General features: G+C 53.7%; 1 protein-coding gene and 1 long non-coding RNA gene across 5 annotated transcripts in view; one reads left to right on the top strand and one right to left on the bottom strand.

Moving 5' to 3' along the window:
• The first annotated feature begins 3,639 nt into the window (after positions 1-3,639).
• The window catches only part of Kirrel1 (kirre like nephrin family adhesion molecule 1), an 86,586-nt gene continuing 78,827 nt past the window's right edge, over positions 3,640-11,398 (top strand). For 2 of the 4 annotated variants that reach the window (XM_048814642.1, XM_048814641.1), the window contains exon 1: positions 3,640-3,891. In XM_048814642.1, the coding sequence (XP_048670599.1) occupies positions 3,723-3,891 (169 nt within the window). In that variant the 5' untranslated portion in view covers positions 3,640-3,722. The remainder of the gene's footprint in view (positions 3,892-11,398) is intronic. The other 2 variants (XM_015502633.2, XM_048814643.1) reach the window with 1 other exon arrangement.
• Positions 8,446-11,398, bottom strand: part of LOC125620237 — a 5,028-nt gene continuing 2,075 nt past the window's right edge. Inside the window, exon 2 of the long non-coding RNA XR_007351839.1 lies at positions 8,446-8,823. This is a non-coding gene — a long non-coding RNA (uncharacterized LOC125620237). The remainder of the gene's footprint in view (positions 8,824-11,398) is intronic.

Raw genomic sequence — 11,398 nt, 5'->3', positions numbered from 1 at the left:
CCCCCTCCAGCTGGGCCATGCTGCCGCGCTGACCCTCCCACCCCTCGGAGGATCCCCAGGCCTGCCACTCTGTCCATGATGCTGGATTCTAAGCTGCAGGACCTATGGCCCGGCACACATCTGGGATGCCTGGTGTGAGTCAGGGGGTGAAGGGAGAATGCAGACTCATTTTAATGTCAGTGGGAGCCAAATATAATTAGAAAGGAAAAAAAAATATATCTGACTTTGCAAAATAAATAAATGAATGAATAAATAAATGGATGGATGCGATGCAAAGCCAAGTAGAAATGGCTTCCGGATTATCTGGACCGAGGCTGCTCTCCGTTTAGGCAGAAAATTGAGAAGAGAGCCTGGAAAGCCTGAATCGGAAGGGATTCAGTTGGCACATATTGCCTTAGGTTTCTGACGAGGGGCATGTCATAAGACACAAACTCGTCCCCGGAACTGGGTGACCCCGAGACTGCCCTGGGACCTCCTAACTAGAAGGTCCGTGGGAGGGTCGGCCCCTCTGCCTGTCAGTTATTTGGAGCCTCAGTTTTTCTGAGGTCTATAAAAGGCAGATGACTGTTCCTACCTCGAAGGGTTGTTATGAGGATTGAATGAAAATATATTAAGGAACAGTATCTGGTACTCAATAAACCATAGTTATGAATATTGCACAGGGCCTGCTTTTTTCCACGGTTCACAGTGCAAGGCAGACCCGAGAGGAAACAATAGAATGAGAGATGAACAAATAATAGGCCAAATACAGATAAGTCTGTGCTAATGGTGCCAAGGGAAGTGACCAGCAATGTGGGTAATCCCTGGTCTCTGGGGTTCAGGGATCTTTGGGGAGGCTCAGGGAATAATGGAAAGTACCCTGGTTTATAATTAGGCCTGTGTCTTAGATTTGGAGACTGAATGAGCCTCTGTTTCCTCATCTGTAAAATGATTGCACCTACCCACCTATTTTAAGCCCTAAAAAAAAAAAAAAAAAACAAAAAAAAAAAACCTCAGAGCAGTGGTGCATGCCTGTAATCCCAACAGCTCAGGAGGCTGAGGCAGGAGGATTGCAAGTTCAAAGCCAACCTCAGCATTTAGCGAGGCTCTGTCTTAAAATTTAAAAAATAAATGAAAATAAATTTTAGAAATGGGCTGGTGATGTGACTCAGTGGTTAAACACTTGTGGGTTCAATCCCTGGTACCAAAGGGGTGGGAGGGGGAGCACTCTTAGGACAGTGCATGGTAAGTTTGAGCATCATTTTAACCACTGTCTTTCCAGAAGTCTTCAACTCATTGTGTGAGAGCAAAGGCCTCTCAAATTTTAGTGTGCTTACAAGACATCTGGGAAAGCCAGGCCAGTGGTGCACACCTGTGATCCCAGCGACTTGGGAGGCTGAGGCAGGAGGATTGCAAGTTTAATGCCAGCCTGGGCAACTTAGCAATTCCCTGCCTCAAAATGAAAAATAAAAAGGGCTGGGGTTGTGGCTCAGGGGTGGAGCACCCCCAGTTCAATCCCAGAACTGCAAGACGAAACATCTGGGTAGACTCTCTATTCCGAAAGGCTGGTGCCAGACGCTTGTCCTAGGACCACACTCCTGAGGTGTGAGAGCATGCTCTCCTCTAGGGAAATAGATCTGCAGCCATTCTAATGGGAATCAAGGTAAAATAGAATTCATTAACAGAGTTTGCTTTTCAGCCAGCTTTAGTTGTGTAACACCCCCCTGATGGATCATTGATTCGGGAGTCCCGGGGTGTTTGTTTTAGGAAAGCGAGTCGTGGGACAGGAGAGGGTGCAGAGCTTGCCTGTGTGTGCCTGTCCTCAGCTGCAACGCTGACCTGTCCATTTCCTCCCGGTGACCCCACCCACTCCCTGCCAAATCTGTACTCACGCTGCCAGCTTCCGAGTTGAAAAGCAACTGGCCAATGTGTTGGTCGAAACTCCTCTGTGCCTGAGCCAGTCATTTCCATTCCATTTTATTATTATTATTTTTAAATGAAAAGTCCTCATAATTCTCAATGGGAGATTTGGGGGGGTGTCATTTTGACAGAGCATTTGTGCAGAGTCTTGATCCTCTTGGTTTGACTTGAAAGTTGGGTCAGGAGCCAATCGCATCATGGTGGGGAGGAAGGGAGGTCCTGGGCTCAACGGGGGGGGGGGGCGGACATGATTTTGGGGGAGCGGTGGGGAACCTTCTCCGGGTATGCCAGCTCATTCTGTGTGGACCCAACACTTGCTCGCCAATGTGGCGCCCTGACTCAAGCTCCCTCCCATCTCCATCACTGTGAGAGCTCCGGGCTACAGAGGAAGATCTGGAGGTCAGAGAGGAGAGACTCCTGCCTTCAGGGGTCTCCTGGTTCTGTGGGGGAACTCGGACAGGAACCCCCACTGATTCTCCTTCATCCTGTCTTCCTTCCCATGCAAAACGTGGCCATCTGTAGTTGTGAATGGGAGCTCACGCAGACCATGAGCATCGATCCTGAGGGGTTTCACAGTAAATAAGGAAGGGGCCTGACGGATCAGGTTAGGCTTCCTGGAAACGGAGAAATAAAACTGATGTCAGAAAGGAACGTGGAGGGACGGTTCTTTAAGAACCCCAACATCAGCCCGTCCAGTGTCACACCCCTGTAATCCCAGAGGCTTGGGGAAAATCACAGATTCAAGGCCAGCTTGGGCAATTTAGCAAGGCTGTCTCAAATTTAAAAATAAAAAGATCTGGGGGTGTAGCTGAGTTGTAGTGCCGTGGGGTTTAATTCTTCCTGCCGCCAAAGAAAAAAACCAAAAAAAACCCTCAGCCTCTTTGGACTCTTAAGATCTCTCTCTCTCTCTCTCTCTGTCTCTCTCTTTCCCTCCCTCCCTCTCTCTCATACTAGGGATTGAACCCCGGGGGCACTGACTCACATCCTCAGCCCCCCTTTTTTTATGTTTTATTTTGAGATAGGGTCTCCCTGAGGCTGGCCTCCAACTTGTAATCCTCCTGCCTCAGCCTCCTGAATCACTGGGATTACAGGAATGTGCCACCACACTCAGCTTCCAGGTCGCACTCTTAAGACCCAATTAACTGGGGGTCAACCTGCACATCCATGTTTAAAGAAAAAGGAGTTTCATCAGCTAAATCTGCTCACTCACTCTCATGATCTGATACTCTGTGGCAAGCAGGAAGTTCTTCTTTGTGTCTAACCTGAAACTTTTCCATTTCCTGCATGGAAGCAGTCTAATTAGGGACTGTGACAGAATGCATCCTCCGTATTCTCTTGTCTGTACATTTTTCTCAAACTTCAAGGCAAAGTTCCCGATACTTAAGAAACAAGCCTAGGTGAAGCTGCTTCTGAGGAGCCAAAGAGGTTTCTCTCATGAGGAGTCAGATTTGCCCTCCAATTAATCACCGAGGCGGCCCTTTGCAGTGTCTCCAGCCAGGGCCAGAAAGACAGAGTTCACAGGAACCTGCCTGAGTCACGCTGTGCCCTTACCTGTCCGGTTCCCTTTCTCTGCAGCTCAGAGCAGCTGGGGGCCTGAGAGCTCTGCTGTCCTTCCCATCTCTCTGGCCACGGGGGTGGGGGTGGCAGGCGGGGAGAGATGCTGGCATCTGCTGCTGAAGCCAGGTAGGGAGGGAAGTGGGCACAGGGCTGGTGGCAGGGTGGCCCAAACCGCAGTCAATAACTGTGCTGGCAGGAATATTGTCCTCTCAGAATCACAGGATGTCCTTCCTCGGCCCAGTCTGTGTGGGTGGACACTAAGCAATATGAGTGTGGGCAGAGGAAGGGCAGGTTGCAGCATCCGTGGGGGGGCCTGCCTTTGGGAGTCTCCTAACCCGAGGAAGGAGTTGGGCATCTCCCTGGACCCGACTAACCGCAAGCTCTTAGCTCTAAACCTGAACTTGAGGGAGAAGACAACTCCATTTCTGCTCTTCGGTAGGTAACTACAATAGGGGAGTTAGCAACCCATACTTAGCCGATACAAACACATAAATACCTAGATCATCTAAATAATGGGGGCGGATTTCGAATCCTGTTATGCGCCTGCTGTGCAGAAGAGGATAGAAGAGGCTCTAGAAACCACGCACACGCGGTGGCGCACGCCTGTAAGAACAACTGCTTGAGAGGCTGAGACAGGAGGATCACAAGTTCAGAGGCCAGCCTCAGTCAACCTAGCAAGGCCCTTAGCAACGTAGTGAGACCTTGTGTCAAAATAAATAAATAAACCGGGCTGGGTGTGTGACTCAGCAGTGGATCACCCTTGGGTTCAATCCCCAGCACTGAAGGGGGCGGGGGAGAGAAAATACTAGAAATAACTGCAGCTGGGCAGTCAGTCAGGGAAGTTTCCTTGGGAGGGTGGAGGGAAGGCAAGAGGAAGGAATGGATCCAGGTGGGAAGGAGAGACGGGAAGGTAGGGAGCCCCCTGGAGGAGGAGGGCTTTGGAACCAGAGTGGAGGCCAGGAAAAGATGTGGAGCCCTGGGGTCACCTTGCCAAGTGCGGCCCCTGCAGCAGTCACACCAGCCTTGTGACAGGCTCCCACATGCACAAGGCAGCCCTGCACCCCGTGAGGTCTGTCCCCTTGAGGACAGGGTGGAAGGAGGTCCTCCAAGAAGACGGGTCCCTGGTCCCCACAGAGAGGAGTGCAGAGTGGACACAGTGACAGGCTGTGTGTTTGCAGGGTAGAGCCAGCCTGTGGGGCCGCCTGCATGTGTTCAGAGGTAGTGTCCCCTTTATCAAGGGTAGGAGGATAGGACAGCCATGGCCCGGGGTCCTGGGAGCTCAGCCTGTGGCCGGCACGGGGACAATCTGCGCAGCCCACTCGGTGGCTGGCCTCCCTCAGCAGAGCCCGAGGCCCCCTTGCCCCGGCTCTCCCCGCCCCCCAGCCGGAGGCTCCCCAGGCCCCCTTCCTCCTGCTGTCCTTCCCTGTCTGTCCGTCTGTCTGTCACTCGGCGGGAGTGAGATGCGCCCTGCTCCTGGAGCATTTGGTGCTTGATAATTTGTGGATTATAGCTAACTCTCGATAAAGATTCCCCTAATTGCTTGGCTCACCTCAGGTTCTATCATCAAAGCAAAGCCGAGAGGCCCCCCTCTCGCCCTCCTTTTCTTTTTATTATCTCTTAATTAATCACTCTGGCTTTCACACTTAGCAGATAATTACAGTCTCCTGGGCATGCGGCTCATTTTCATAACCTCCTGCTCCCAGCCAGCAGCAGAGGGGGTGGGGAGGGAGAGGGAGACCAGGGGAGACTGGGCAGAGCCGTGCTGGGGGGAGGGGGGTGCCGGCAGCCAGGGGGTGAGGCCACGGGAACCAGGACCCTGGGCCCGCCCTGCAGGGCCTGCCACTGGAGCCCAGTCTTCATCCCCAGAGCGGTGTGTGCCTCTGGCTCCCCCGGCCTGCCCTGGGGTACTGCAGGAGCGGCCCAGGTCACACAGCGCAGGAGGAGCTGGAGGGGGTCCCCAGGGGAGTTGGTGCACCCCTGTGCCGGGAAGTGGGGCGCACAGAAGTGGGAGAGGCCGTTCAGGGGAACTTTTCTGCTTTGGGGAGAGCAGAACACACATCTGGGGCCTGAAGCCTGGAAGAGAACAGGGATGTTCACTGATAATTCAGAGGAAGGGGGAGGCCAGGCACTTAGGCCTCCCTTTCCCAGGTGGAGGCTGTGCCAGGGGCTCCCCAATCTGCCCATCATTCCCGTTTTCGAGATGGGGAAGAGCTGCTGCTGCTCAGGGAGACGGATTGGGCCAAACCACACCAAATTGGACCCAGGCTTGTCGGATTGACTGGAAAAGGTCCTGTTCTTCTTTTTCTTTTTTTCCATTTTGGAAATGGGGATTCAGTCAGGAGTGCTTTGCCCCCGAGCCACACCCCAGCCCCTTTTATCTTTTATTTTAAAACAGGGGGCTCCCTGAATCTCCCAGGCTGGCCTCCGTCTGACTTGCGGTCCTGGCAGCCGGTGGGTGAGACTCCTAAGCAAGCCGGGACTCCAGGCGTGTCCTACCCAGGCCCCATGAAAAGGTGGAGTTCTCAACCCTGGAGGGCCCCGGCTCCACAGGGTCAGAGCACAGGACCGGAAATAGGGGGAAAGGGAGGGAGAGGATGCCCTTCCTGCTGGGCCCCCACCCCTGGACCTGAGCGCCCAGGGCTCTGCCTCTGCCGCAGGACCTTCCTTGGGCTTCCAACCCAGAGAGACCACGGGTCCAGATGAAGGATCAGAGAGGCCCAGGATGGCAGTGTATCCAGTGAGTTGGACACAGAGCTGGACTGGAATCCAAACCTCCCGTGTGTGTGTGTGTGTGTGTGTGTGTGTGTGTGTGTGTGTGTTTTCTGTGTCTGTTCCTCATTTCTGTGTCTCAGCAGGTCTCTGTGGCCTGGGCCTCTGTGAGTCCTAAAGGAAGAGCTGGGGACTTGTAATCCCAGTTGCAAGTAGGTTGAGGATGGAGATGGAAAAGAGACCAGCCTGGGAGGGTTAGCAAGACCCAGATTCAGAATAAGAAAGGACGTGCTCTTGCCCATCTAGATGCGGCTCTAGCACCATTTGTGCCCCTAATGGAGTGGCCTTCCTCAGTGACCTGGGCCTGTCTTCTTAGCATACAATGAGAAGGTCAGTCTCCTAGCTACCTTCTGGCTGCAGTTCTCTGACTGCTTGCCATCCTGTGAGGGTTCCCCAGAAGGACTGGCTCTTCCCAAATGGGGCCCCGGACCTCTCTGATGAATTTTGTGAGCGATGGCTGCAGGTCCTGGTTTCCGAGGGCCAGAGCAGGGGTGTCCCGGGAGGAGCCGCGTTTGCTCAGGAATCACAGTGGAAGCCAGGGGTTTCCTCCATGTTCAGATCTGGCCTGGACTTGGGATAGGTGAGCTGGAGCCCTGTACCCCACACCCGACCCCTGCACCCCCACTGTCCTGCGGATGGCCCAGCCTGCCCGGGGAGAAGGTGGGGACCTGACCAAGGGTGTGGGTGCTGGCGTGTGTGCATGCTGATAAGATTTTCTCCCTGAAGAAACATGTTCTGGCTTCGCCCTGAACTTTAGCTTTGGTCTCTGAAAAGGTTTTGCAGAGTCTTGTGGGAACATAAACATTTGGCAGATTTTTTTTTCCCCCCTGAAAGCTATTTCTTCTCTTTTTTTTTCTTTTTCTGGGAACTTTAGCCAGTAAGATCAAGGCTTCTCCACCCTCCCTCCTCCTCCTCCTCCTCCTCTTTGTGAGACACCCAACCCCCCCTCTCCTCCCCTAAATCAAAACAAAGTTAACTGGTGTGGACTGGGAATCGTCTCCCGGCAAACTGGGCCGGAAGAGAGGAGGGAAGGCTCTCCCAGGAGGAGAAATTACCAGGGAGGGGAGAGAGAAAAAACACCAAAAGGCATCCGTGGTGGAAAGCGAATTCCAGACATTTAAAATTCTTTTGGTTTTAATCATCTCGGAGGCCGAGCAGCGCTGTGGGCTGGGGGAAGGGACCAAATGAAAACCAGGGCCATCTCCTGGACCCGGCGCCCGGGAACCTGAGTCTGACTGAGAAGTCCAAAGCCCTCCTTCGCCCCTTCTCTGCCCAGACCCCCTGCACCCCCTGGGGCTGGGGAGAGCCCTTCCCCGCACCCCTCCTTGGGTCTCCTTTCACAGGCTCGGCTTGCCCTTGGTTGGAAAGCAGTGACCTTTGCGTTTGCCAGCCAGATTGCAAGTTCCCCAAGGCCCCGGATTATGTTTTGTTCAAAACAAAAAACACCACCAACAAACAACAAATACCGGCCTCTTTCAGAGGGTGCCTGGGCCCCCTCCCTGTGGGCTGGGCCCCGCAGACGAGGCCTCTTTTCCTCATTAGTGAAGCGGAGGCCTTTAAAGTGCAGGGAGCTCAGCGGAGCCTGGAGATGGAGGGGAGGTGTGTTCTGGAGGCCACCTCGGGGTCCCCTCAGGGACTGCCCTGGGGGGGTGCAGCCATGTCCCTGAGGCCTGGGGATGTCGGGGTCTCCTTGTCCCTCGGTCAGCGACAGCCCCTGACACTGGTGGCTAGAAATGGGGTGGGGGGCAGTGGGGTGTGTTCAGGCACTTCCCCAGGACCTAGGGAGTCGGGGAATTTTGTTAGCTTGGGTGGCCAGATCAGAGGGAAGCGGGGTCCAGGGAGCAGAAGTCAGCGAAGCCACACTTGGCAACCTCCCCCAACAGCAAGGTCGCTATTGGTCTGATTTCCTCTGCAGGCAGCCCTGTTCTCATTCTCCACCACCAGCTCTTTGTCCCACTCCACACTCCTCCACCCTCTACTTTTTTAAAATTTTGATTCTTGGGGCCTTTGTGGGTTTTTTTTGTTTTTGTTTTTGTTTTAAGGATTGAACCCAGGGGTGCTCAACCACTAAGCCGCATCCCCAGCCCCTTTTTTTATTTTATTTTTTAAATATCGAGACAGTGTCTGGCTAAATTGCTGAGGCTGGCCTCCATCTTGTAGTCCTCCTGCCTCAGCCTCCCAGGCCACTGGGATTCCAGGCGTGCACCACCACGCCTGACCTTTGTCGTTTTTGTTTTTGTTTATTTCATAGAGAATCTTCCACCTCGCTCCTCCAGCTTCCCCCGGGCTGATCTGGGGATCTTAGATGAGGATCTTAGGTTGATGGTAGGGTTGATTTCACCTCTTCTTGGACTGTTGCTTCCTAGAGGAGTCTTGGGCTCTTTCAGGGCCTCCCTCTGTTTGGCTGTAGAAAAGGGAGCTCGCTGGAGGATGCTGGTGATGCCAGAGGCCCAGGGTGATGTGCTCTTCAGCTTCTGGGTAAAAGGGCAAGGTCTGGAGTTCAGACTACTCTGTGCGAATCCAGGAGCTGCTTCCTCCAGTCCGGGGGACTTTTGTGTCAGTCATTTCACCTCCTTGCAGAAGAACAGTGCCATCTACCTGGAGTGGTGGAAAAGATTGCATAAAATAATCTGTAGAACCCTTGGCACAGTGTCTGAGATGTCCGCAGTAGGTGGCATTTATTAGCTCCTACGGTTTCATTGAATCCTAACTACTTCTTTTAAAATTAAAAAACTTATTTTGTGGTACTGGGGACTGAACCCAGTGGTGCCGTACCGCTGAGCTGCACCCCTAGCCCTAAATTGTTGAGGCCGGCCTCAAACTTGTGATCCTCCTGCCTCAGCCTCCCCAGCCTCTGGGATTATAGGCCTGCACCCCAATACCCAGCTCAAATATTTTATGGTGTAGAGTAATGAAAAGAGCCCTGGATTTGTAGTTAGGAGACCTGGGTTCAGATTCGGTCTTCTTAGTCCTGACTTTGATCTTGTGCAAGCCTCTTTTCCTAACTATAACACGGAATTCATGAATCCTGTTGTGTGATATCCTGGCTCCTGCCATCGGGAGTTGAGAATATAAGGTAAAGTGAAGTCCTTGGGGGTAGGGCCCCCTTCTGTGTCTTGGTCTTGCATCTCCTCCCCAGTGCCTGGTATCAGCACTCAGGAAATGGGTTAAATAAGTGATTGAGTATAGAATAATAATCTGTGAACAAACAATGTGGGAATGACTTGCTTTAGGTGGGCACAACTAACTCTCTGGTAGGGTCTGTTTCTCCCCCTGGGCTGGGTAGTTGCCGCAGTCTGGCTGGGCACAAATCACGAGCCACCACACAGCTTGCAGATTCAAACAGCAACTCTTTATTCCCGAACTCACACCAGCCGTCTACAATCACGTTCTGGGGAAATCCACGTTCTCTGCCCAAATCCACGTTCTCTCCCAAATTCACCTTCACTGGGCTTCTGTCTCCCAAAATATACTGTCTGAATCCCGTGAGAACTCAAGGGGAACTTAGGCAGCAGGATACGCCCTATTCCCAGCAGGAATAATCTTAAACCTTAAACCTGGAACCTAAACTGGGAACGCCCTAAACCCGATTATGTTAAACCAGGAACACCCTAATCCGCCCTGGTCCTTGAGCAAGGTCAACTACATTCAATGTCACTGCAAAATGTCAGCAACATGGGGTACGCTGGCAAGGAAATTGTCATACCTACTTGGCTAATGGCTCCCAGCAGGTAGTCGCATCCTGGACCTCCACCCACTGAAAACCAGAAGCACCTCCCATTCCAGGTGTGACAATAAACAACCCTCCAGCCAGGTGGCATGATGCACACCTGGAATCCCAGCTGCTCAGGAGGCTGAGGCAGGAGGATCCCAAATTCAAGGCCGATTTGGGCAACTTAGTGAAACCCTGTCTCAAAAATAAATAAATAAATAAAAAGGACTTGGGATGTGGCTCAGTGGTAGAGGGCCCCTGAGTCTGATTCCTGGTGCCTCAAAAAATAAAATATATACATGAGAGGTTTATATTGTTGCGGAAATATTCAGTCTGCGAGCTCATTTTGGAAGTGATGAGGTTTCCATATGAGCCATGCCTAACTTAGGTGAGTGAGTCTGGGCCAGGGAGACAGGAGGTGGCCAAGTCACCTGGGTAACCCACCAGGGAGGGTGAGTGGAGGCCCTGACCTCCCCGAGGAACACCTGGGGTTGTGGTCAGGGTCGGTGCCGTATCTGGTGGACGCGGGAGTCCTGGAGGGGCCAGGTGCTGGCTGCTGCTCTCGCCGGCCACCCCCCAGCCCTGCCATAGCGGCCAGCCACCTCCTGGGAGGGCCGGGGCACCTGAAAAGAGTTGGAAACTCACAGATTTAATCCAACCCCTCCCTGTTAGAGACAAAACCCAGGAGGACCTTAGGGTGAGTGAGTCACTGGCCTAGAGCCGGGTTGGAACTGGAGGCTCCCCCTTGGCCTCCTCCTCCCCAGCCAACCTCCTTCCCTACTCTCTGGAAATCTACTGCTGCCTCCCCCACCCCTCGCCCCCCCATGGCACAGATCCTGATGTCCTCCGTGACAGGACAGGACCTAGAGGCCCATTTCTGTAATCCTAGTGACGCGCCGAGGCAGGGGGATGGCAAGTTGGAGGGCAGCCTCAGCCACCCCGTGAGACCCGGCCTCGAAATAAAGACTAGAAAGGGGGCTGGGGCTGGGGCTCAGTGGTAGATCCCTTGGGGTCAAGCCCTAGTGTGTGTGTGTGTGGGGGGGGCAGGAACAGTTCCTGGGGGCGCAGGGTGGTGACCGAAGGAACCTGCTTGCCCACTAACTGCTGGAGGAAGGGGGTGATCCCCAGAGCATATAGGGTGACGCCGCTCCCAGATGATGCCCCGCCCTTTCCAGAGAGGCCCTGATCTGTCAACCTCTGCCCCCCTCCCTCCTCAGCACCCCCTCCCTCCTCAGCACCCCTTCTCTTGCCGTCCTGGCAACCAGGGGATTAGGGCTTGGAAGTCCAGAGACGGGAGAGGGTTCAGAGAGGAGGCAGGTGGAAGGAGGTAATGAGAGAAGGAGGTGATGATGATAAGGAGCCCCTGGGCGCTGGGGGGCGGGGAGCCGAGGGCAGAGGGGAAGGTGGAGGGAAGAGAGAAACCTCATCCCCTAGAAAGAGAGGGAAAGGTGGGGGGGGGGG

The sequence above is a fragment of the Marmota marmota genome, unplaced genomic scaffold (assembly GCF_001458135.2).
Source record: "Marmota marmota marmota unplaced genomic scaffold, marMar, whole genome shotgun sequence".
Classification (NCBI taxonomy): Eukaryota; Metazoa; Chordata; class Mammalia; order Rodentia; family Sciuridae; genus Marmota; species Marmota marmota.
This window is presented reverse-complemented; position numbering and strand designations above follow the sequence as displayed.